The 26,788-nt window shown below is 40.9% G+C and overlaps 1 protein-coding gene across 1 annotated transcript in view; it reads left to right on the top strand.

Annotated features, from left to right (window-relative positions):
- The first annotated feature begins 11,371 nt into the window (after positions 1 to 11,371).
- The window catches only part of LOC121336202 (putative threonine dehydratase), a 32,067-nt gene continuing 16,650 nt past the window's right edge, over positions 11,372 to 26,788 (top strand). The window contains exons 1-5 of the mRNA XM_041405136.1: positions 11,372 to 11,706; positions 15,694 to 15,720; positions 18,906 to 19,248; positions 23,271 to 23,387; positions 24,283 to 24,524. Coding sequence (XP_041261070.1) covers positions 11,573 to 11,706; positions 15,694 to 15,720; positions 18,906 to 19,248; positions 23,271 to 23,387; positions 24,283 to 24,524 — 863 coding nt within the window. The 5' untranslated portion in view covers positions 11,372 to 11,572. The remainder of the gene's footprint in view (positions 11,707 to 15,693; positions 15,721 to 18,905; positions 19,249 to 23,270; positions 23,388 to 24,282; positions 24,525 to 26,788) is intronic.

The raw sequence follows: 26,788 nt of genomic DNA, 5'->3' as shown, positions 1-26,788 counted from the left end.
TGCTGAGGTTTAGCCAGAGTTAGGCGGAAATATGCCCAGCCTGAGCCAAGATTCTTAAGCTGTTCTCTTCTGCTTCCCTCCTTTTAAAAACACCCTTCCAGCTCCATGCACAGCCCAGCTATTCAGGCAAGCTGGAAGTGGCCCAGGCTCCCCAAAGTTGGGTTTTTTTACACTTGTATTTATTTACACAGATTACAATGGAATTCGATGAAAAGCTTTGGATGAAAAGCAAGTGGGGCAAGGCAAGGAAGGGAGGAAGGAGGAGGAAGGGTGCTGGATGTTTCTTTCCCTGTAGAATTTCATCTGGGGCAGGCAAAGCGTTGCAAAACACGGTATCTTTAGATCTCATGAGCTTAGGGGGCTTGTACCATATGCTCTTTTGAAGAGTGCAGAAACATCTTCCTTGGGCAGTACCAATGCGTGGCAGTCTTGTGGGAAGTTACCACTACCTGTGGTGCTTTATGTTTGGACATTATCATAGGATTTCCTGAGGAGCCATCTGAGCTCTTCTCAGTTTGGCAGGGTTTTAAAATTGGTTGGGCTTGGTAACATCACGTGGAAAAACAGCGCTACTCATGGTAGCCTGGAAACATGCGTGATTTTTAGCATGATCTTGGCTGAACATTGTCTTGCAGGTTCCTGGGTATTGACTGGATAAGCATCAGTCTTTGACCTCTCTAGGCTGGCATTAAAACACTTAAGGTGTTTCCTTCCTGGTGTTGTTCCTCATATTCAAGTTATCCTTTTTCAAACTACTGCAAGAAAAAATGAGAGGCCAGTAAGGCATCCTACTTAATCCTGAAGGCTGTTGTTCAGGATAGACAGTGTTTTAACCACTGAAAATAAACCCCTGCAAACTAGAACAGATTTCCTTGGTGTTTACCACCTCCCCAGCAGTCAAAAAATCAAGATCTTTGAATATCTGAAAATGATCCTGTAGAGATGCTATCTTAGAGTTCAAAATATAATCATCCTCAATGACTTCCATAATAAGTTAGGTTGTAAACTCAGTTGTAAGGTTAAATAGTCTCAGTAACAGAGATTCTGTGACTGGAATTTGTCTGATAACTTTGATGAGGCATAGAACAACCTCAGTGTTTATTAAGCCCTCAGGGTTGGTTTGAATCCATTAACATTTTTATGAAATAAAAAAATTAGCTATGAAAATTGGAGTGGCAGTGTTTTTCTGGGTGTTTTGGCTTCAGTCACTATGCAGCGTACTGCAATTCTTACGAATTCTTGTTTTGAGAATAGCTTTGATTATGCCTGCTGAAAACTTACATAAATCTTAATTTAACAGGTCCTGAGATGGGAACTGCAAAAGGTAACAGTGAGTTTAGCCTCAGTTGTACCCTGTGTTTCAATATGAGATACTGATGTAGTAAGCTGTGATTTTTTTGAAGTGAGACATTATCTGTGTGTTGTCTGTGCTTTAAAGACAGGGGACTGGGGAGCACAAGAAGAATATTTATGAATAGTTGGCTGCTGTTTTCTGAATCTGTTTGTCCTTTTGGCTCCCTTTTTTTAAAGCAGAATCACCCAGTTCATTCTCTGTATTGCAAAGGGAGCCTGTTCATGAAGGATTTCTGCAAGCTCTCTGCCATCCCCCTATGCCACACACTAAAAAGCAATGAACATTCATTGAAACAGTTTTCCCTTCAACACACTGTAAAAAATATGGCAATTTCCATTCCAGACCACCTTTGCTGAGGCCGCTCACCCGCTTTAGAGCATGTTTCCTTGAGGTTCCTCCTGAATTGCTCTCAGACTCCTGGAACAGTTCAGTCCCTCTAAGGCACTTGCTGCATATTTCTGTATACTGTGTTATGTTTGACTACAGTGAGGTGCTGGTCTGATAGCCATGGAGAACTAAACAAAATAGTGTGGGTTTTCTCTAGTATTATCCTCCAGGGCTTGTTTCTGTAATCAGAGAGTAGTTTTTTCCACTGCAGGGAAATGCAGCCAGAAAGAATATTTCTGCCAAGTGGGATTCTGTTTTTCAGTAGGACTACCTGTCCTGAGATTTTTGGTCATCTTGGGTAATTACCTCATATTGCTTTTGTAATTTATAAAAACTCAGAAGGAAGCAACAGGGTAAGACAACTGGCAACTAAAACACAAAAAATCTGGGGATGTGACAATACCCATTAAATTGTAAAGCAGGTATTTCAGAAGACAGAAGTTGTGAGAGCAAAAGAAAGAATATGATGCAAACATATTTGTGTTCTGAGAAGTTAGTCAGTAAGTGATTGCCATTAGAGAAAGCATTCTTTAGCACATTCATCTTGGAAATGGCCATATATGAGAACACAGTGAGATCATATGAATGTAGGTTTGCACGAAATCCAGCTGTTGAGATGTTCCCAAGATACTGGCAGCCAAAAAAAGCATACCAGTGAACAGGGATGTGAATTTATGCCAGCAGGCAGTTTGGTGAAAGGCAGAGCAAACATAAGGACTGTCTATTTTGGGAGGTGCTTTTTTGTTTGTTTTTGGTACAGTCTTTCTGTATCTCTTACTTGAATTAGTTAAATGCTTGGCAAAAGCAATAAATAACTGCACAGTGATCCCACAGGGCACATAGGGAGAAGGAATGGACTAAATAAAGGGTATATGTTGACAGAGGACATATGTGCCATGTGAAAAAACACATTGCTATTGGGCATGAAATCCTGCAGCATGGGCTGACAAATGATATAGCTGAGCAAACTCTTGGGAAAAATAGGACCTTATGTGAAACACAGAGAAAATAAGGTGGAGATTATTTCAGGAGACAAAAAATATGGTAGAAAAGCAATCCTTGTAGGGAGAGGAAAGTACCTTACCCTGAAGAGAAGGAAATGAAAGAATATAATCACCACCCTGGATTTAACACTGGTGGATGATGAAATCTGTGCAAGGATTGTGTAGTCTGCCTACCTGCCCCTGAGAAAAGATTTGTCTCCATTAGAGACTGTCCAGGTACCTTAGGCTCTTGTCACAGTCTTAACTTCTGTCAGCTGCTCATGACCAGAAGTTCTTGCTACTTGGAGGCTGTTGAATACCTAATGTAAATTGAGGCTTGTTACATGATCCATTTGAAAGAGGTCACTTACTTTCACTCTCTTAATTCATTCAGTTTCTGACTGCTGGGTTGGAGCCGTTGTTGAACAGATGCAGAAGCAGAATTTTATTACCTGGAGAGGCTGATTTGTGCAGAGTAGGCATGCAGCTTTTGGGCTGCTTCTCAGGGAAGCAGAAGTTTGCTCTGCAACAGTACTTCTGTTTGGTGAACAGATGAAGGGCCTCTTTCACTGGTGATTTCATTAGCATGAAGCAGACATTGCCATTAAAAGCTTTGGATAGTAGTGATTTTTAGGACGCATCCCTGGCAGTCTCCACAGAGCTTCCATGGCTCTGTCATTCTCAGGCAGCCTCTGTTGGAGTTACAGGTCTGCAGCCTCGAATGAGTGATCACCTTGAGTGAGTGTTCACCTTCAGTGTGCCAGCAAACCCCTCTCTGATTTGTTGCATATTAACTGGTACTCGTGTTTATTATCTCGATTTGCAGGGGACATCAAAAAATGTCAAGTTCTCCTGCTATTGTCATAAAGGCACAATCTAATGCAGTTATCACCTCATATCACGTGATCGATAGTGTGAAGCACTGTGAAGATCAGCTCTGTCTCTGCCCTCCCTGGAGAAGTTAACAAGCCTATGTGTAATGGAGCAAACTCTGATCCAGCCTTCTTCAAAACAATACATTTTGTGCTCCGCCTAGAGCCAGCAGTGAGTCAGCTACAGGAATTGCCTCTCTGGTGTCATCTTGGTGCCAGCACACTAGGCTGGATTCTGTTTGCCAGCATTAGGTAAGCATCCCATGGCTTCAGGCTGTTTTCAGTCTGTGGCTTCAGCTTCCTGAGCAATGATCCACAAGGAGACTGAATCAGAAAGCTGAAGGAAAAGGTGGGTCACGTGGAATATTAGTGAATTATGTTGTTTGTTTTGCATTTTAACTAGTTATGTCCTTTCATTTGACATATTTCAGGCATTTTATGAAGGCTGGTCATGCCTCAGGAACCCTATGAAATATGATACGCAGTGCGCCCACCCATTTTAATGAAAAGAAACCTTTCTTTTCTTTAATCCAACTTTCTAAGGTTTCTTTTAACTACATTCCCAGCAAAATTAGTGATTCAGGAATAGTCTCTTTACTCCCAGTCTTGTATTGCACAGATGGTGGTCTGATATTTGCTCTGCTGTTGCAGAAGATTGTGGCCCTTTGCTGTTGTAACTTTATGCGTACCCATTTGCGTCACATAAAAATGGGAAATAGATCTGTGAGTCTGTGGTGGATAATATTCGGGAAAATAATACAGGGGAAGTACTTGATTATTCCCAAATTAGAATTACTCAGCTAGTGTCTTTAGCAGATGGGTATTACAAACCACACCAATTAAATGAGATAATTACTTGAAACCGAAGCCACAATTTCGTTCCATGAAGGAGCTGCTAATACCTGAGAAGCTATTCATGTGTTGAGTAGCACCTTGCTGAATATGAGCCATACAATAGCAAAGGTCTGTTACTTAACAGCTGTGGACCTTTCTCCATTAGGGAAGGCATCAGCCATGTATGTGAAGCCTTTGAATACAGGTAATGTTTGCCATGTGATTGGAGATACCTAACAAAACAGAGAAACAGCTGGAAATAAATCCTATTTTTGTTTGCCACTCAGCATGGTCTCCTTTCCTCTTAATTACCACAAGGTCATGGAGACTTGCAAGGGGAAGAATGACTTGCCAGAGAGAGAAGCCAAGCTAATCATTCTGCTGCCATTTCTCTGAAAATTTACAGTATGAGTATAATTTTAAAGCCAATGTAGTAAAAATCCCTGGTTAAAATTGCTTTTAAAATATGTGTGTGATTAAATATACAATACTGTATCAGGATGATAGTAGTTCCTTTGTTATTACAGATCCCTTATGTCTTTAGCTGCAATTTTTCTTCAAACATGCTTCCAATACATGTTTCCAGGCAAAGAGTGAACAAGAATGTGTATGAATTTTATTTCATCCTGCTGCCTGTGTAGTTAATCACATGATGGATCCTGTCCAACAAGATTCCCCAACAGTACAGCTAGTTATTACTGTATGGTACTGATGGCTTCTCACCTCTTTAATTCCAGCTGAAAAACTTCAGTAAAAGACAACTTAAATACTTTCATAATGCTTCTACTTAACAGAAGAATGTGTGGCAGTTGCCATAGGGTAATAGTATAACTGTAAGAAGGAAGAGAAGGGCCCATGAAAAGATTTCTAATAAAAGTTGATTCAAGGCATGAAAAATCTTGTGAGAATATGAACAGATTAGCACACTCCACAAACTCTAGAGGCAGAACATTAACTCCAATTGTTGGAAAACAGATGTGAATTCGACTATTGTCCTCCACCCCTTTTCTAAATTTTTTTTCTAATGAGTTCGTTAAAGTGCAATTGGTTCCATATGTATTTAGGAGGGAGCCTGATGATTGCTACACTTGCTGTTAGTTTGCTGTATCTGCATGAATAGTTCAGTTAGCGTTAAGGATGAAAGAAGTAGGAGCAAGAATTATCACCTGAAGCAGCATCCATGTAGGAAATTGGGATAGCATGAATGCTGTTTCCAATGTCAGGTTTTAGAACAGCCTTTCTTGCCTTAAGAGACCAGTTGGTTCCAAGTTAAAAGATCTCTTACAGTATTCCATCCAGATGCAGTAAAATGCTTTAGATTCTGTCCCAAAGGTTCTTTAATTCATACCCACCGAATGCTGTTTCCAATGTCAGGTTTTAGAACAGCCTTTCTTGCCTTAAGAGACCAGTTGGTTCCAAGTTAAAAGATCTCTTACAGTATTCCATTCAGATGCAGTAAAATGCTTTAGATTATCTGTCCCAAATGTTCTTTAATTCATACCCACCACTGGAACTCTTTTTAAGAATAACAGAAATATTATGTCCTAATGCAGATATTAATCTATGTCATTCTGTGATTTTTATTTCTGTAAATGCTCTCTGTTTTTATCTTTTTGAATACTACTTTTTGTTATTAACAGAATAATGAAGGTATGACTTTCACCGTGGTGACTCTCTGTCTCTTCTCATTAACACTGAGAAAAGAGGAAACACAAGATTAAAGGATAAAAAAGTCGAAGGGAAATGGAGGGCTCATTGCATATGTTCGAGGAATAAGAAGCATCAAAGGTGAGGACAGGAGCCAATTGCATCATCAGGATGCTATAAATAATTCGGAAGTAATCTCTTTATCACTAAAAAAAGTGAATTAGAAGAAGCTGACGGGGCAAAAGCCTATGGTTTGAATTTAGAAGATATTAGCAGTCCAAGGTGCACAAAGTGTTCTGCTGGAGCCGCTGGGAGGGACTTGATTGCACAGCTTTGATGGGATTGTTGGAAGGAGGGCGTGGGAGCAGGCGGAGGTGGGGATTGTTGGAAGGGATGGGATTGTTGGAAGGAGGGCGTGGGAGCAGGCGGAGGCGAGGCGAGGTGGGGGCACAGCCCGGCGGAAGGGCAGGGGAAGGGCCGTGGGGAGCGGGCTGCAAAACACGTGTCAATGGCCCCTGGCAGCTGGGGAGCTGTCCCACAGGTGGCACTGAGGTGACCAGTTTCTGGCCACCAGGTTACCCCGGGGGCCGCTTCCTCTCCCGCCCCATCTTTGGCTCCTCATCTTCTCTCTCCTCCTCCCGCAACAGCGCTGGGCAGAGCCCAGGTGGGCTGATCTCCGGCACAGCGTGAACTGCAACCGACAGTTCAGTGTTTTAATTAGGCACAGCGGGAGGGCAGGGAAGAGGATTTGGATCCGTGAGTGTCTCGGAACAGGTCACAGCCCCCACTGCTCGTACTTGACCTTGAGCGCGGCGGGGCTGGTGGGGAAGCAGAGCTCGGCCCGTGCCCGTGTGCGGCACCGGCAGGCTCCGGTCCGCCTCCAGCAGCAACGCCATCTGTTCTTCTCTGCTGCTGGGGCACACATCCTCCAAGCATTTTAAGCCTCTGAAAGCATCGTGTAGTGGTTATGTACAGGCTGTGGCAAATCAGAATCACTTGGGAGTTGAGTTTGTTAAAAAGCCACAGCGTTAATTGTGTTTCAGCTCACGTTCACTTGCCATTTGAATGCCTGCTGATCTCTGTTAGTGAGAAAAAATTATTGCAGTGCTACTTTGAAATTATGTGGTGCCACTCTGATGGTCTAATGTGTCTGGAAAAGCAGAAGTGAAGCAGATGATCGCAGTTGCTGTTCTCTGCACAGAGAATCAAATGTATTTTCAGTGATTCCCTGTGCGGGTTTCAGCCAGGGCACTTCCACTCTGTGTGAACACAGCTGCATGACCAGTGCTTTAGACCCACATGGGCAAAAACCCTGGAGCCAGTGATAGCATAAGGGATGTCATATTATTCAAAGATAATTGGATATAGTCTTTGTTCATTAATATGATTTTGTGAGGTGGCTTAGAATGGACTACTGGGTACTTTCATGCATCTGTAATGCTGATCTGCTGCCTCTGCATTCTGCATGTATTATAAATGTTCTCCTACCACTTGAAACTGAGATAAGCAGGATGTTACAGTTAAATATCCCAAATAGCAGCACAAAATATTTTGCTGGTTCTTATCAGTTATTTAGTCTCAGTAGAAGAGAATGTAATTTTTTTTTTTATTTTTTTTTTTGTTACAGCGAGGCACAAGCTTTGTGTCACCAGTTTTTCCTCATGGAATGCTATTGGTTCAGCATCTTAGAATTAGATCTCTTATGTATATAGATACTATTTTGAGAAGATAATTTTTGGACTCTAATGTAAGCTTTTGCTCTTTGCCTTGAGAAATATCTCATTCTTTCTGCAAAATGTTTACATAAAACAGATACAGTCTGTCCCACATTAACAGATACAGTCTGTTCCATAACTTTAGATAAAGCTTCCCTGTTGCCTCTTGCTCCAGCAAATATGTTTTTTGAATTGATGCTTACCCTTTCTTTCAGGCTCTGTGAAATACAGCTTGAGGAACCTACTTCTGTTTCCACTGATTTGAATCTACCTTGTCAGCTTTTTCTGAGATCCCTAAAGATAGTAAATGGGAATGTGATATTTTACTGTTGTGGGTCAGCTGCTGACAAATATAAACAAATAAAAATATAAACACGGGGGGCTGAAACTTTGGTCTGCTCTATGAATATTGATTTATGAGAGTTAAATCAGTTTCTTTAATTAGAAGGAAATGGGAATCTTTTTGGTGCCTATTCTTTTTTTTTTTTTCCTGTTTTTTTTTAATAGGCAGTTCTTTGAGTTGTCTATATTTTTTTTATCCATACTGATTATCACAGTAGTTTACCACACATTTGCATCAATATGTTGCATAATCCCCAATTATCATTTTGGTTTTCTGAGTTGCTATTCTCTGAGAAACTTTTATTGTTTTTCTTGGCTTAACTGCAGACTGTCTCCACCCTCTTTCCTTCTGCAAGTGATCAAATTCTGTAAAGAATTCTCTGCTTTGGATAGACTATCACTTCCCACCCATGCTGTTCTCACTGAGGTTGGAAATGTTATTAATTTTATTTAGTGTAGGGAAAAGCTTGGCTAACCCTTCCAAACAAGCTTTCAAGTCCTGTAATTCAATAAAGTCCTTATTTACAATGGCCATAGCTATTTTTCTCAGTGCTGTCCAAACTGAGTTCTCTCTGGTTACAAGAGAAAGAAGCATTGTTTTCCATTCTGACAGCCAAATGGTTCTATTTTATTTTTTTAGTTCAGGAAAGTGCAGCATAACCTTGTTTAAAAGGTTTTCTAGCAAAAGAAGCAGCTGTTACTCTCCACATTATGCTTTTCTTAATGGGTTTTGTGCCAGGGACTGAGGGAGGAAGGCTGGCAGTTATATATGACCCGGTGAGTGTAAAACTGTTATTCTGAGACTTGGATTTTCCAATCCTTTCTAGTCCTAATCGTTGCTTTTTCTTACACACCAGCACACAAACACTGTATTTCAGTTCTCTCTGTTGATTTAACTGTGTGGTTTATTTTTTTCTTTGAACTCAAAATTATCTAAGTACAAGATAATATTTTATTATGCTGTGGATAAAACCCCTTCCCAATAACTGCCATTTGAGATGTACACAGTGGCTCTGACCAAGTCTGGTTTTACTGAGGTCTCAGCCTAAAGCTGGGCAGATATGAACCATGATTTTCTTGCACAAACACACAAAGTGTAAGTGGTGGCAGCATGGAAGTTGTAAATGAAACCTTTGGAAAGCTGTACAGCACTGAGGCATTGGCTTCCTTCCCTTAGGACCCACCAAAGAGCAGCTAGTAAGGAAGGAAAAAACTCTAGATTTGAAAAGAAATGTTTTCTGGGGTGACCTGTAACTTAGTGTCCTTGACAGCTTCAATTGTGTTAGATATCATTTGACTGTACCAGCACTGCAATTGTATCTTACTTATCCCTTCCTTCCACCCATATAAAAGAAAAAAATCAAAGTTGAAAGATAGTTTTTCCTTCCTGTGGTAATTGTGGTGTGTTTTAAAGCACTGTGAACAGGTTTGGAAGTGGCAAGGGCTTTGAAAGAGTGTTTGGCATGGGCTGAGTTCTGCAACAGAAATTCCCAAAGATCCTTTTTCTATATCTGGCCGCTTGTTTGCGAGTGTTTTACAGGGATAGCAATTCAGTGCTTCACGTACTTCTGTCATGCAACAACTTGGTGAATTTTTTTCCAGTTTCTTGACCAAATGGTCCCAGCAGTCCTTTTTACCCATGCAGCATAGCACAGGTGTCAATCACAGATCAGAGCCTTGTTTGTGAGGAACTGAATTCAGGTCAAGAATTGAGCGCATCGGTCTGGACAGCCAGATACCCAAGAGCCGAAGAAATTGCAAAAGAAAGGAAAGCCAAAGGAATTGCAAAGGAAAAGCATTTTCACTGCTATAAAATTCCATTTCCTGCCCACCAGTGCAGCTCAGCTGTGTTATGAACAAAGTAACTCCCTTTGCCTTCCCCCTGTGCTTCAAGGCACCAGTGAAGTTGTCCTGAATGTAACTTGGCTGCAGGGCTGCAAGTGCTGGCAGCAGCTGAGTGCATTTTTTCATCTCCCCTGGCAGCAGCGTGCTGCTGGGCTGTGGCCACTTGCAGCACATGGCACCACCAGAACCTGCACATCCACCACGTGGAAAAGAAAGAATAAAAGAGGTCTGTGTGTGAGAAACTGGAAAAAATGGTGAATCTGCAGCTTCATCAGTACTGATGAAGTCAAGAGAACGTGGGCCTGTCTGCCACACCAGTGTAGGGAAGGCTCCACCAGCACAGCTCAGACTTTCCAAAGATCCCAGAAGACTATTTGAGCATTTATTCTGACTCTCCCATATAAATCTGATTATAGTATTTCTCATCCTGTGGGGACAGTTAGGTCACAGCTTGGGTTAGATTTCATGACATGCCTGTTCTCTGTCTTGGAGATTAAGATTTTGTATGCTCTCAGTAGAAAGCAGAGGGTACTGAGGGCCCACTCATACCTGGAAATAGATACCTGGTTCATCTCCACCCAGTCTGGAGGCTGCACTCCATCAGGAATATATTTGAGAGGAGAGGTACCACAAAAGGACCTCTGCTCCATCCCTTCTGCACAGCCATTCTGTATCTGGAACTGTGACTCTGCCTTTGCTAGTGCTCTCTCAGGGCAAAGAAAGACAGATTTAGATGGAGTTTATATACACATATATATAGACATAGATATATATACACACATGTATATTTCTATATAGATATATAAACATATATATATATATATTAATAGATATAACAGATATCTATATAGATATAGCTAACTTGTTGCTACAGTCCTTCCCCTAGATGGTGTTTTCTGTTCTTTATGATCTAGATACCTGTATTTTTCTGCTGCAGGGACTTGTGCCAAAAGAAGACCCACACAAACAGAGTTGTCTCCTCTGTGCCTCAGTCATGAGGAGCCATGTCCCTTGGTGCTGCCTTAAAGGATCCCTGCAGAGACTCAACCACCCCAAACCTGGCATCCCTTTCCTGCTGCTCTGCCTACCAGAGCCCTGCTGTTCAGTCATGGGCCCTACAGCTGGTGGGGATCATGCTCCACAGCTAAGCAGTAAGTAACTAAAGCTTCAAGTGTCCTGCTAACAGAGTGTCAGCCAAGCATAATCCAGGCCCTGACTCAAATTGACAAGGACAGGTTGGGCTCCAAAATAATCTCTTTAAATAGCAGCAGCCATCTCTTTCAAAGGCACTTCCCCCCCAGCCAGCCCTGAGAGCTGCTTACAGCACATTGCCTGCTATTTCCCACCCAGGCAGTGCAGGGCTGACACTTCTGACAGGCAAGTGTGTTCTCTGCCAGCAGTCTCCCAGCTTTGCTTTGCACCAGGAGTTACAATGAATTTTGCAGCACAGTTTATCTACTCCAGGGTCTTAAAAAACAGAAGTCCCAGGGACCGCTACAGGGAAGACGAAGACTACGATCCTTTCTGGCAAAGGTTGGAGAATATTGCTGTCTGACTTAGAGCTAGAGTGCTCCTTTATCCCCCTCAGGGGTCATGGTCAGCCCTCGGGGTCCCCCCAGGGCCAGGCCCACGGACATGACAACCCCTGGACCCCTCCTGCCTCCTTATGGTGTCGTAGTTGGAGTTTTGCTTCGCCTCGTTGTTTATTTAGTCGCTGTGCTGTATAGGTAATACTTTCTTTTTCCTTTCCTTAATTTCTTTAAAAAATCAAACCAAACAAAAAATCCAGGACATCGAAATTTTCCATAATCTCCCAGGGTTCTGTGGATATGGATTGCTCTTGGAGTTATCCACTAGAAATGGTGGAGATTTCAATATTTTCAGCCCGTGGAGTTTAGCTTTTATATTTCTTCATGAGTATGGTATCAGAAATAAATCTAGACAGGCCAGTGGACTGCTGAAAATTTATCTTGGGATAGCCCATGTCAGATCCTGTTATTACAGTTCTGTGGTTGCCTTTGTTATGGTGCTTATGGTGATCTTAAATTCCTGTTTTCAGACTTGGATGGTGCAGATGGAATTTAAGAGTCATCTAGTGTCCTTGTGTAGCATGAGCTGAAGCTGTGCACACACGTGGCATGCTGGTGTTGTGCAACCTCATTCTTAACCTTTTCCATAGTTTGTTTTTCCCTCCATTTTATTATCTGGACACCACTACTGAGATCACGCTCTGGTTTTGCCAGATGTAGTACAAACAAGGAACAATACTCATTTCCTGCATCTCCTTGTCACAGATGTTGCTAACATTTGAGATATAAATTGTTTCAGCGGGCCTGATGCTGTTAGTAGGGGGAAGACAAGGTCTTCTGCACTGTACAAAGGGCTTGCCCAAAGTCACCCATGATATGACCTGTTCTGCAGCGCACCGTGGGTCTTCTTTCAGCACAGGACCACTCTTTGCTCTATTTTGACTTATACTATTCATTCCTAATTGGAAGTGAATTATGGAGTTGTGTTAGTCACAAGAAAACCTTTAGACTCAGAATACATTCAGCTTAGGAAAAAGTTTAATTCCTTAATGAGTTTTAGGTGCCAAACTCTGTGCAGTGTTGGATAGCTATCATTTGACATTCACAGCTTTCAATGTCTTATAAGAACTTCTGAGAGGGATGTGTCTGTTTGAAGGACAGTTGGTTACCTCTGCTTCAACATTTCCATTATGAGTGGTCTTGTGAATTCTTCTTGCTTTCAGATTGCTTTTCCTAGTGTTTTCTATTCAGCAGCTGACAGCCAGTTGCCATTGCCAGCAGTAAGCAATGACATGTGCATGGTGTGTGTAGAAGAATGGCAATAGATTATGACCACAGATGAAGGCATATATAGTGCTAGGCTCAGGCTCTGGTAAATGTGATTTGCTAAAAGTAAGGAGAGATTTTATCAGAGGTGATAATACAGCTTGGTTGTTTGCTGCACGAGCTTGAGCTTTCTTTGTGTGTGTTGCTGGTGCAGCATCACACAGGTTTGTCAGACCTGTATATGGTGAGTAGAGTTCCAAAGGCCTGCTCAGTCTCAAGGTTTGGTTATCATGCAGCTGTCCCTGCTGGATGGTCACAGTGCTTACTGTTGTCACCCAGCATGGTTACTATGCCCCGACCTCCTTGTCTTTAAGAGACTCTGATAAATAGCCCTGCGGAAGTCTTAGGCAAGTCACTGGATCTGTCTGTGTCCCAGTTTCCATCAATAAAGTTGAGCTAATATTTGCTGAACATGTCCTTCTGTTTAGGGGAAGGTGATTCCTATGTGATTTAGGAACAATCACTTTGCATAGGCTTTGGATATATAAAGGTCAGATATGAAATTTATATTTCTATCCTGTGTGTGCCACTAGTTGGAGTGATACAGTCTCGACTGGGTGTTTCTAAGTACTAGTATTACACAAAATACTGATAATTCATTCCAATATCAAAATAATGATAATTCAAGACACTCATGTTTAGAGTGCAGTATTGTCTTTGATCTGTTTTGAATTTATTGTCAAAGAGAGAGAATTGTCAAATTTATTGTGTTCCTTCCCTGTGCCTGCAGGAGTTTACTTGTCACCCTGTAGTGGTGTGCAGGGCACTCAGACACTATTGAGTGCATAACCTGGAATTTCTGGTAGTGATGATGACATTTGGTATGATCCTTCTTGATACTTTTATCTCAGCAAACCTCTATTTTTCTACCATTTCTCTTTCATAAAGTCACACTTGCACAAGTTGCTGAGATGCTTTAAAGAATTACTGCTATTGCAGTATTTGGATGTATTTGGGAATGGGTAAAAAGGCAGAAGAGGAGTTGAGATAGAATGTTTATGAGCTACTGGAAAAGGGGATTGCAACAAATGAGGAAAGTATCAGAGGGGTCTGGGAGGCTCAGGTAGCAAGAAGGGTCAGAGGAGACAGCGCTGGGACATGGAATTAGAAGGATTAATGGAGCTGGAGAGGTTCTGGGTAAAAGGGATTTGGTTGAGGGAAAGGGCCCTCTCTGTCATAACCTGGGATTGCCTCTTTCTCACTCCTGCAAGAGGAGATCCCAGCCCCAGCCACATTGCAGTCATAAGCCAAGCAGAATACTACCTGCAGCAGGCTGCTCACTCTGCCTTGCCCCTGTACATGCCCCATCTCTGCTCAACAGAGAGGAATGAGGCAGAAGTGACTTCAAATGGGGTAATCTTTTGCCTTAATAATTATTCTGAACTTGCAGGTGTAAGATCTGAGCCCAGTTACCTGAAAGCAGATGACAAATATGTTTAAAGCTGTATCTTACCAATGTCTCTTGGTCAGTGTGCTCCAGGAAAGTCTTCAGGCAGCCTGGAGATGCTGGCAGCATATGGGTGTGACCTTAAGAAACCCTGATACCCAAAACATTAAAAAAGGACAAAATTAAAATCCACATGTAGAGAACATGTGCATATGAGTTTGAAGTGATGTTCAAGCTTAGCATATTTTGACTGCTCAACTGCACATCTTGCAACACTGTCAGTCCCTCTTTATAGTGAATGTGTATCACTGTGAATGCAGATGACAAAAGCTGCTGTAGAAAGGCTGAGTTTTCAGTCTTATATTACAATTAGTTTCCTTTGTGACAGTTGAATTTCCATCTGTGAACCAGTACATGAGAATGTATGTCCATAATTTCAACTTTACGTCTGCCTTAAAACATGCTGTTGTGACTCCTTTTGAAAGCGTAAAAGCTGCCAAATGGGCCAACTGCTGGCATTGGGCACATCTGCAATCAAAATGGCAGCACTGGGTCAGGCCAAAGAGCAGTCCTCCCCTGTGTCCTCTCTCTAGAGGTGGCCAGAAATGCAACTCGGGGAAAAATAAAAGCCACCTAAGACACTTTTTCTCACTTGCTTTCATGGAGTTTGCTCAGGGGCTTCTTGAATCACAGTTTAATTCTTGAACAATGTGTGTATAGGTCACTATTTCCATTTAGTTGTGCATATTTTTTAGGAGCACATTTACATTGTTCTTTGTAGAGTCTTCTTGCAATGAGTTCTGTGAGCTAATTATTTTCTCTAAAAAGGCAAATTAAAAATTTTCTGCGTAATACTTTAATACCATCTCCCTCTAACATTTATACTGGGCAGAATGGTGATTAGTCTTTCACACTTCGCTATTCCCTGGACCTATGTGATTTTGCAGATTTTGCTTCTTCAGTTTTAGAAGCTGAGGAGATACAGTGCACCAGTTTAATCTGTTTAGTGTGCTTTGTGGGTCCTGAGGGAGGCAATCTGAATGTGCTTCACCATGGGGACATGAAACTGTCCATCATTGCACACTTGGACACTTCTCTGGCTAACAAAGGCAACAGTTGTGGTCTTTAGGTATAGTATGCATTATTGCCTTTCATCTTCCAAAATTATTTTTGCTGGTTTTATTATTTTATTAGTTTGTTAATATTGTTATTTTTGAAGTTTTTTCCCTAGTGCTGTTTAACTTGATGAATATTACCCGTATGTTCAAAAATCAAACTGGATATAGAAAAATGAATCATTCCAAGTTGTTGCTTTTTATTATTGTAGGGGTACATTTTGGTGCACACTGTTTTTGCATTGACTTTGAGATTTTAAAATATGTAAAGCTATCTGCTTAAACAAATTATATTTTTTCCTGCGCCTTAATTGTTTATGGAAAGTCTGCATACGGGTCTTCTCTTTTTTTTTCCAGTTATGCTGAGCAGCTGTTCTTGAAAAAGTAGGTTTATAAACTGTATTTTCATGTTTGCTTTTACTAATCACTTTAAAGGTAAAATGTTGTAATTTATAACCATGTAACAAAGTTTGCCAGCTGGGTATTTGTTTTAGGTCTGGAAATAAACAGACCTTTTAATGAAAACTTGTGACAAGCTCCAAAAAAGGAAAAACTCCATTTGAAAGGAGCAGTGCTTTATAATGCTGGGGTTTGGGTTTATATTGGCTCAGATCTTCATCTGGTGGACATGGCTGCTGGAGCGGGGGCTGTATTTTGTGACTGTGCTTGAGAAAGTCACGTGCTGTGTTTTTGTGAGCACTTGCATGTTTTGCTGCCTGCTTTGGCTGTTCCTGTGAAAGAAATTCATCTAGATCTCTGCCAAGCGTGTGGAATGCTTTTAAGGCAAGAAATACTTTTGACCCAAGAGGGCCATTAGTTGCCCATTTGTGATATGTGATCGAAACTCAGCCCGCTGTATACCTTGGGAGTTTGAGAGCTCTAGGAAGGTCTGTGCACATCCAGGTGGGCTCAGTATGGGAAAATGTCTTTCTCTCATATAAATGAAATGTGTGGGTGTAGAAAAAGAATCAAAGTTATTCTGAAATAAATACACACAATACATATATATATGCAATAGAATGATATCCCCTTGATAAAGAGGCTGCTGACTTTTCGGATGCAAATGTATGATAGTTTTCATGATGGTAATAATTCAGATGTGCTCTAAACCTAACTCAAGCATGAAAAGCCTATACATATTTTGCAGCTGTTTGATTTCTGTTCCTCTTTTCCAATGGTCACAAGGTGTTGTCTCCATTGGAGTCCTGAGCAGATACTCACTGGTCATGGGAGTGGTACTGCACATCAAGGACTGAGAATCTGATTTACTTCCCTCCTTTTTCTTCTGCCAAAAAAAGGGAAACCTAAGACTAGGGCAAAAAAATCAATATACCAATTTAGTCTATTTGCAGATACAAGTATGTGATGGCACTAGTGTGATGAGGCATTGCCATGGACTTCTACTTTTTCACAGAATTCTGCTTCATTGATAAACTTCTTGTGGTCATCTTTGGCTGGGTCTTTTTGTAGACATTTTGATTGCAACAGATGCAATGAAAAATGAGAATTGTTCTTCCAGCTCAAATGCCAGTTGGTTAAAAAATTTGACCCATAAATTCACAAATTTTTGATCTGCCTATTTTTTTACCCTACATAGACCCCTTTAAACCATTTCCAGTGTAAGAACATAATTCATTGCCAAAGCTTGCTAAACGTTTCAGACAGTATGTTCAGAAACAAGACATATCTGTTCTTCCTTTTGAAGTGGTTATGGGAGTCTGTGACAAGGAAACTTATTTTTTTGGAAAGGAGGGGTATGGAATGAACTCTACCAGTGGTGTGGCCTCTTGGATGCTGCTGCTGTTGTTTTTTGGGGGCTGAGCTGCAACAAGTTCACAGGCAGGCAGTCTGATCTGGTTCTCAGCTTTGCATTAAGCAGACTAATGTGCACACTAGCTAACACTGGAAGCTTAACATCTTTATGAAGTGTTCCAGCTGTCTAACCCCAATGGAGCAGAGATGCAGAAAAGTATAGAGCAGAGCTCCTTGATAAGTTACTTGATTTGAAAGCAGAATGCCTGGTGTTAGGCTGTATCAGCTTTAAGATACAGTATTGGGAAAATACTTTAGATCACAAGTTTCAACATAAAGAGGTCACAAATGTGTATATATTTATCTTAGAAAATTAGTGTGCTCATTAATTTTAAAGAGAGAAGATCTTGCTACAAAAATTTTCTCCTGTGAAGATATACAGAATGATTGATGCTATGGTATATTACTTGATTCTAACAATATAACATTTTATGTTGCTCATATTGTTATGTGAATTCATCAGTGGAAAAATTTGAAGTGTAATAGGAACCGGAGCTACTGGCACAGATTATTGATACCATTAAGGAAATGGATGATACTGCCCAAAGTGGGCAATTGCTCAAAAAACAGATGTTTCTAAATATTTAAAAATTCTTTTGGAAGTTGCTGCAAAGCATATTATGGTGTTGATCACTGCTGTAAAGTGTGCTTTAGTTAGTCCTGTTGATGGATAGCTGCAAAACTTAGACCCAAATTATTTTAGGAAAAAGGTAAATATTTTTTGTTGGAGATAATGCAGGAATCTCTCACATAATTTAACATGTTTGTTTTTAGAAAACTGTTTCCACCAAATAGATTAATAGTGAGTCATGTAGAGGAGCTTATATCATCTGTCTAATCACAGCACAAACCAGGGGTGTTATCAGCTCTTTTCCACTGGTCTTCTGCTTCATGCTCCCTTTCCCCATAATAATCTCCAAATTCCAAGAATTCCTAGAAGATTTGCATTTATCTGTTGATAGGACTGCAAAATCCTGCACTACAGTACAGTGCTCCTTGTGGGCTGAACACTGTGGACCATAGAATCAGGCAGTTGAAGGTAGCAAATCTGGAAATTTTTTCTAGCAGTGCTGTCTCTCCTATATTTCTTGGGGAAGGAGATGTTTGTACATCACATTTCTGCCATATCTAAACAGATATCTACCCATGAAATGTAAACCCACAGATCAGAAGACCTAATTCTTTATTTGTGTAGGAAGATATAATTATCAAACCTTATCAAAGTAATTTCTTCCCCTCATGAGGCAGTTGATGGCTGTCAAGAGTACACTCTGCAAGTATGCAAGGGCAGAGAGCAGACCTCTTGTGTACATTGTAGTGGCATTTGTTACTGCTATTAATAGTTTATGGCAATGGTCTGCAGCAACTCCTTGCCTTTTTTGAAAAAGATAGAATTGTGTACAGAAAATAGAACTCCATTATTCCAAAAATTTTGGAAGCACTGAACTAGGATCATTGCCAGTTGAATACTGAGTACTAAGGAAGGTCTTGCTGTCCAGACAGCACAGATTATATATTTCTTATTTTCTTGTGTAGGACAGTTTCACAGTTTGCCCATATGTCGGGTTATTTGTGCTTTTCTAACAGCTGGAAGGTTACAGTACCTTTCAGTGCACCTACAGGTAGGTCAGTAGCAACTCACTCTGCCTGTTTGAGGCTTGCAAAGAGCAACTGACATGTGCATCCTTCGAAAACGCTAAATATCAAGCTTTTAATCGTCCAAGCCTTTCTAACATGTTTCTTTTATTTGTTTTCAGGGATGACAATAGAATAAAGAAACAAGATATCCTGGCAGTTTGTGATCTTCACTGCTGTAAGGATGTCCCTGTAAGAAATGGCCTTATTGGGCAGAAGCCACCCTCTATCAACCCTGAGAGACTGAAGGATTTTGGTGAGGAGGATTACCTGAACGGGGATGTGAAGACCTGGGAAATGAAGATAGTGAGCCGAAATGAGGAGTTAATTAGGGATGCCCTTTCCTGCATCCCTCAGCCAAGCAGTAGGACCAGCCTGGCAGGCTGTAACAGGCTGATTCGATTTGAAGACATTAGTGCAGCAGCCTTCAAAATCCAGTGTGGTGTTCAGAAAACCCCCTGCATGGTAGGGAATCTTTATGGTTTTGCATTCTCTCAATGTTTCTTTTCATTTTCCTTATGAAAGTCAGTCAGAAATTAAGAAAGGGTATGTGTGAATTGCAGCAGATAGATCTGTGTGAGAAGAGTCATGTTCATATTAATTGTATTTAACTGTCAATAATAATTTTCTTCTTATCTGTTTACACTAACCTAAATCCTCAAAGATTGCAGTGACCTGTAAACAAAGGATAAATCACATTAGGCATAGACTTAATGTGGTATTATGCTCCCAGTGAAAAACTCCTGCTATAAGGAACCTGAGTTGGAGGTGGCAGACTATGAGTGTTTGGGTAAGCACTCTTGTGGGAGGGTCTGCTGTGGAACCCCCTCATATTTGGAGGGTTTAAAGGTACAGATTTTCCTTCTGAGTCAGGCCAACCAGGAAGGGCTGGATATGTTCTGTAACCAGGTATTTCTGCCACAGGTGTCTTCAGCAAAATAAGGATGCACACAAACATGTGCACCTGTCATTTGTGTAGAAATGACTGAGATACCTCCATCAATGTACAAGGTCTGCTAAAGCATAAGAGAAGTACAATGGCAAGCTGTACTGTATTTCTGTACTTTTTCATAGTGTTTTTCTACCACTGGGAGCTCTTCAAGCAGGCTACTCCGGGCTCTCTGGGTTCTCTCTTTTCCTTTCGGTGGGTGAAAAGAGTGTCTTTGCCAAATGGCAATTCCTAGCAGCAGTCCCAAATCAAACTCTCAGTGAATACTTGTGGATTGTTTTTCTGGCATGCACAGGGTAAGAACCTTGCAATCTGTTTGGGGTTAGCAGTCCCCGGAGTGAAGTGGTTGGGTCCTCAAAGTTCTCCTTGTTCCCATATGATGCCTGCTGATCCAGAGACATAACTAATTCCAGTTTGGGCTTTTTAGCCTAGCATTCCCAAAGTAAGGACAGCTGTCCTTTTTGTAGCACATTACTGAAGAAGTGTGTCGTGTGTCAAAGGACAAGGAACAAGACAGTTTGGGGCTGTAAGGTGGCACAAAATATTTGGCTGGACTGCAGGGAAGTTTTGGCTAAGGTAGAGTTTATTTTCTTCACAGTAGCTGGTATGGGGCTGTGTTTTGGATTTGTGAAGAAAATATTGTTGATAAGACAGATGTTTTTGTTACTGCTGAGCAGCTCTTCACAGAGCCAAGGCGTTTTCTCTTCCTCACGCCATCCCACCAGTCAAAGGACTGGGGATGTACAAGGAGTTGGGAGGGGAGACAGCTGGAGCTGCTGACCCCAACTGACCAAAGAGACCTCCTCTACCATATGACACCTTGCTCAGCAATAAAATTAGGGGGAAAGTTGGCTGGGGGCCTGTGGCTCAGGGCCTGGCTGGTCATCAGCTGGTTGTTGGTGAGCCATTGTTTTCAATTGCATAAGCTGTCTTTCTTGGGTCTTACTTATCTCTCTTTGTTATTTTCCTTTTAATTACATTGTTGTTATTTTTTTAAATTTATTCTTACTAATTGTTCTTATCCCAACCCATGAGATGTCTCACTTTTGGCCTTCTCCCCCAGAGCACACGGGCAGGGAAATGAGCAAGTGGTAGGATGATATTTAGTTGCCAGCTGATGTTAAACCATGACACCCCTTTATTTAAATAGCTCCTTTCTCCTGGTTGTCCCTGGAAGATTTATGCAGCCCAGTTGTATCCCCTTTCTGCATTTACTGTTTCAAACTAAAGTCTCACTTTCTTTAGTCTTTTTTTATGAACTATGCTTTTAAAATTACCAGAATAGTGGAAAACCTATACCCATATAAAAATCTGTATATTTTACTGTGAAAATAGCCCATGACTGTTGTTATTCAAAGTAATGTTCCAGAAGTTATTAGTGCATTTCATGCACTGTTTCAAAAGAACAGAGTGGTGTCATGAAAAACACAGGAAACCTGTATTTTAACTCATCATGTTGAGGTAAGAGCCCCTTTCAAGGATATTTGTTTAGACTAAAAAAGTGAGTGTGACTATAATCCATTTAGTTAATTGAAGGGAGAAACACTTTGCATAGGGTGATTCCTAATCTGCAGGTAAAACCATGGATGGAGCATCCTGGTTCCTTAGGCAAGAGTTTGCCTTGGAGCTGAGATATGGCATCATGAGTGAATTGTAACATGTCCAAGAGGTAGTAAGCATAAAACTAGGAACTGACATCAAGTTGGGCACCTGGTTTGGCTACTGATGAAGGAGCTGTAAGGGTTGTGTTGTGTTAGCTTTGTGGATGCCAGAGGGAGGCTGTGCTGTGTGCTGTACCTTAGACACGGTATCTGTAGTCCTTAGATAAGATGACAGTGACTAAAAGGAAATCTTACGGGCTGGTTCAATGTGTCTTAGAAGGTCACACATCAGGTCAGTTCAACTGCAAATAGCACTGATGCCTGCTTTGCTAGAAGTAGTTGCTATATTTGGGCTATGTGAAAAAATCCTCAGTTAAAGGAAGACAAAAAGAATAACCTATAGAATTAGAATCCTGACTATCAAGATTAAAGATAAATATCAATCTAAAGTACACCACCCCTGTGGGAAAGTGTGACTTAAGGACACAGTTTTAAATGTAGGAGACTTAGCAACTTTATTATGCACAGGATTAATCTCCTTAAATCCTTTTTCTGATTGTTCACTCTAGAATCCTACAAAAAGAGGAATGATATCTGAAGTACTAGTAGCATTTATTTTATGGTGTTCTTGCTCTATTTTGCATAGGCATTCTCCATAGATTAGGATGTTTAGGATATAAACTATTATCCTATTAGTGTGCTAAGCACTTTCCATTGTTTCAGTTTCTGCAGCCAGATTTGTAAAGGAGCAGCAAGTGGTAGCTCCTATGTCAGGATTTTCAGAGGCAAAATAGAGAATCTGGCCCCACCTATGGGTGAGGAACTTAAACATATTCTTGGAAATCCACTAAAATGCCTTGAAATGTTTACCTGAAGCATGTAGTTTAACTGCATACTTTAAAGCAAATGTCTGCTTCAGATATATTTAGTTTATATAAATTCACTTGGAAAGTCCTGCAGTGTGAAAACCGTGTCAGTGCATATTAGTGTGTACACTATACATTGTATGTATGACACCACCAGATATTGCTTAAGATAAATATTTTGTCATGCTGGTTTTGGATCTGTGTCACTTGTGACTTATCTTAAATGAGGACTTGATCCCCTAAATCACCAGGGCCTCATTTGCTTTGGCAGCCAATAGAGGTGGTGGAGCCAATTCTGAAATAGAGCTGCAGCCTGGGGAGCTGGCACCCACAGGCTTACTGCAGCTCTATTTCACAAGTTATCTTGTGTAAAACTCTGGGTTTAATGAATATGGTAGTAGGAAATTAATATGTTGGTACATGCTGGGAGTGTCTTATTATAAAGCTTAACAAATATTTGCCATTAAAATTTTTTTTAAAACATGCACTTGGGCACTGCATCACATGTAATGTGCTTGCTAATTCCCCTCAGCTCAGGCATCATTTCTGTTCCAAACACTAAGCTTTTCCAAACAGCTGCTGCTTACGCTTGCAGTCCTGGGAAATTGTTTTTTGTTGTTTCCATTTTCCTTTGAGTAAGAAATGTCTTTACTAATATTCTACAGGCCTTAGGATGCAAAATAGACAACACTATTGCAGAGAATCAGTGGCAGAAACCATAATGGGGTATCCAGTTCTGGCAAGTGCTGGAAGCATGGATTTTGAGATAATTGAAAATATTTTTTTTATGCCTGTGTTTGAACAGTAAGATCCACAGCAAGTGCTATTTTCAGAGTTCTTGATGGCATGTGCTCCATATTTCACTGCTGTGAGTTTGAAAATCACTTCCATAAAGCAGGAGGAGCTGGTAGGTAACAACACACTATTGTGAATGAAGAAGCAGAAGGTGGATTTTGCTTTTTAGAGGTCCTATATAGGAGTAGAATTCATGCCTCAGCAGGCAGCTGATGGAGAATGGAAGATTTTTCTTAATAGTAGATATACTGACATAATATTATTTATCTACTCCAGTATTCTAGGCTATCCAAGCTGTATGGAATGGACATCTACCTGAAGAAGGAGTTCCTCCAGTACACAGGGTCTGTGAAGGAACGAGGTGTGCTTTACCTTCTGATGTCATTGCCTCAGGTACAGCAAAATATCAGCATTCAAAAGAAGTAGAGTAGTTCTGCTTGATGAAAATGGAGCAGAGCTGAAGATAAATTTACCTCTAATCTCTGTGGAATCACAGTGTTTCTTGTCTTTAGAATCATCATACTGAACACAGCATGTGAACAGATATAGGTCTGAATGTAAAATACTACTTTATTTACAATTGGCTAATCTGCTGCTGAAATTCCTAATGTTTGAAACAAAAGCTTGCAAAACGGAAACATCAGCATTTTTCTGTGGCATTAAGATGCAAATGTTTTTATGTGCACTGTTGTTCTGATATGTTGAAACCACCAAACTAATGAGTGATGATGAAATTGAATTGAACAATGACAATGTATGATGACAAAGATCTAGATCACCAATTGATTTTGTAATGAATTTCAGTTTTCTGACATGAATAGCTTGTTTATCATTTGTCATAGGAGGTTATTGCCATCGTCATAGGAGTCTCTGCAGTAATAATTGTTATAGTAGGCATGAGACAGCAGCCCAGAGCAGTGATTATTCCTGCCTTTCACAATAATATAAATTAAATCTTTTGTTAAAAGGAAGCCTGAAATTAAATAATTTCATACAGGTAGAGCAGAGGTATATCAGCTCTTCTGTGATCAGTTGGAGTTTTTGAGCTCTTTCCCATGGAACAAGAATTGAACCCAGAGGACTGTGGGCACAGGGATTGCTCTTGTGCTGCTTTAGCTTTGTGTATAAATCCTGAGATCGCACCAACCATGCATATAGTGTACCATAATATCACAATTCAATCAGCTAGTAAAGGGAAAAAAGGAAGCCAGATCATTAGAATGATGCAGGATCACATGGGACAGATATGTGCCACTCTCTAGTGTGCAGTAACAACCCTGTTTTTCAGGAGCAGCAAAGAAAAGGGGTGATCGTGGCTTCGGACAGTAACTTTTCCATGGCTGTTGCTTACCACGCCTCAGAGCTCCGTGTTCCCGTGTTTGTCATCCTGTCCACCAGCACGGCTCCGGCCAGGGTCAGGATGTGCCGCGACTATGGTGCCATGGTCATCTCCTACGGCACCACTGCCAAGGATTCCCAGGTGCACGCCCGCCGGCTGGCACAGGAGAACGGCTACCTCTACCTGGAAGAGTGAGTGAAAGCCAGGCACATTAGAGAGATCTGATTAGACGCCTGCACAGCTCTGCAAAAACAATTAGTTTCATTAAAATGTTATCACAGCTCATCCAAAAGTTCCTCTTACCTGATATATGGATGGCTATGTGTTCCCAGGCACAAATCATTCTTTCTGTGGCAGCTAGGGATGGAGACCAAAATGAAACACTCTTTTCTGCCCCTAAATTAGGCAAACTCTTTGATTTCTATGGGCTAATATGATGGTGGCTGTAGTTCTTTAGTAACTCTGTCAGAAAGCATTTAGGCTAGTGTTCATTCCTGGCCTCTCTGAAGTTAGGAGGGTAAAAGTCAATCTTTAATGCAAATGGTTCAGTGGGATAATGTGGAGCAAGAGAAGGTTAAAGCTCTAAGATTTTCACATATCTGGCATGAGGAACAAAACTGATACTGCCCTGAAAAAAAGATGATTAAGAGACTACTTCAGGGATACACTTAAAGTAGCTAAGAATGAGCATAAATCTAAATTTGAGCTATTTGAGGTCACTGGACAAGGCAGATGTAACAAAAACATAGGTAAGACAGGCAAAACCACTTAGAACTAATATATTTTTCAATTTCTCTTTAATCTCTGTAGCCTCTTATGCATTCCCCTCCTCCCACTACCCCCTTTTCTTTTTTAACCTTTCTTCAAGAAAAATTTCCAAAAGCACGGAGGGGTGAATCATTAACAGTGGTCCCTCTGATACCCTGAGCTGGAATGTTATTGTCCCCCTACCACTGCTGCTTCTGTGCAGGTTTCATCCCTCTCCTGGTGTTTGTATGACATCTCCTGCAGGGAGTGCCCGTTCCCCTCCAGCTCCCAGGCACTGCTGCCTCAAACACAGTCATGGTGAGGGCTGTTACCTGGGTAGAAGATCCCAGAATGAGCAGAACAGAGCAAGTCCTCACTTCTTTCCCAGCTGGTGTATTGGGAAGGCAATACTACAAACTGTACTGTTCAACTCCTCTGTTAGCTCTGCAACAGCCAGTGACACACAGAGCTGGTTCCTGGGCCTGGTCTGCCACCATGGGCACAGTCTTGTCCCAGACTGGGATTTTCAGTGGGGAATGAGGTGCCCTGAAACCCAATGAATTTGAAACACTTTTAAGCTCCTTTGAAAACCACAGTTTTCCATAATTTGGTGATTCCCAAATTTCTGTCAGCCATCTTTCAATTGATGTGTTAACCTCCAGCTAACTTTCATCAACTATCACGTTCACACAAAAGAAATAAATTATTTTATTGTAATTTGATGTTTAATCTTCCCCTCATCCATAAATAATGATTTAAATCACATAAGGTAGCTATTCTCCATATTCATGGAGCTCCAGGGGCAATGCATATGTAGAACTTCAGCATCCAACACTGAGGAAATCTAAATGTGCACACTACCATTAATAATACTAAAGCACTCTGATTTATTTCAGGTTACAAGAAACAAATTGTTCAATCTGTGACTCCATTTAATTAAAATCCCACAGATGCAATTTTTTACTTAAAAAAAAAAAAAAAAAAAAAAAAAAAAAATGTGCACACTACCATTAATAATACTAAAGCACTCTGATTTATTTCAGGTTACAAGAAACAAATTGTTCAATCTGTGACTCCATTTAATTAAAACCCCACAGATGCAATTTTTTACTTTAAAAAAAAAAAAAAAAAAGGAAGAAACCCCCCACTTCAGTTGTGAGGCTTTTCATCATGGGAATTATATAAAAAATATTTTGTTAGGTGTAGATTTCCCAGTGTAATGTATGCCTTTATGGATAGCCAGTCTTCTCCAGTGTGGGTCTGACAAACATTCTTGTCATTTGCCAAAGCTGGATGTAACATACCAGCTGAGCTCCCAGGTGTTAGAATGGAGCTTCCAAAATGTCACTGTATTTCAGTTTAATTCTAGCTTGGATACAATCCCTAGCAATTTGGTCTCTGGCTCTCCTCACCCAGGAATTCATTCTGCCCTTCCTGAAGCAGACCCTACGTGCCTGGGTTGGGCTGTGCCTGCAGGGGCGATGCCCTGCAGCTGGGTGTGTCACCGTCAGCTCTTCCCATTGCTTGAGTGCAATTAAAATACTGTGTCATGAAAATGACCATGCAAGAATTCAAATAGATGAAGGACACTTTTTACTCAGTTGCAACTTCCTGGGGAATCCCAGGAAGGAAATGTGATTTTTCAAATTGGAATTCAATCATTTAGTCTGCCTAATTGCTGCCTAGGTGGCATGAAATTGTTTACTAA

The sequence above is a fragment of the Onychostruthus taczanowskii genome, unplaced genomic scaffold (assembly GCF_017590055.1).
Source record: "Onychostruthus taczanowskii isolate IOZ18803 unplaced genomic scaffold, ASM1759005v1 scaffold22, whole genome shotgun sequence".
Taxonomy (NCBI): domain Eukaryota; kingdom Metazoa; phylum Chordata; class Aves; order Passeriformes; family Passeridae; genus Onychostruthus; species Onychostruthus taczanowskii.
The sequence above is the reverse complement of the archived record's forward strand: the minus strand, read 5'-3'. Positions and strand labels throughout refer to the sequence as shown.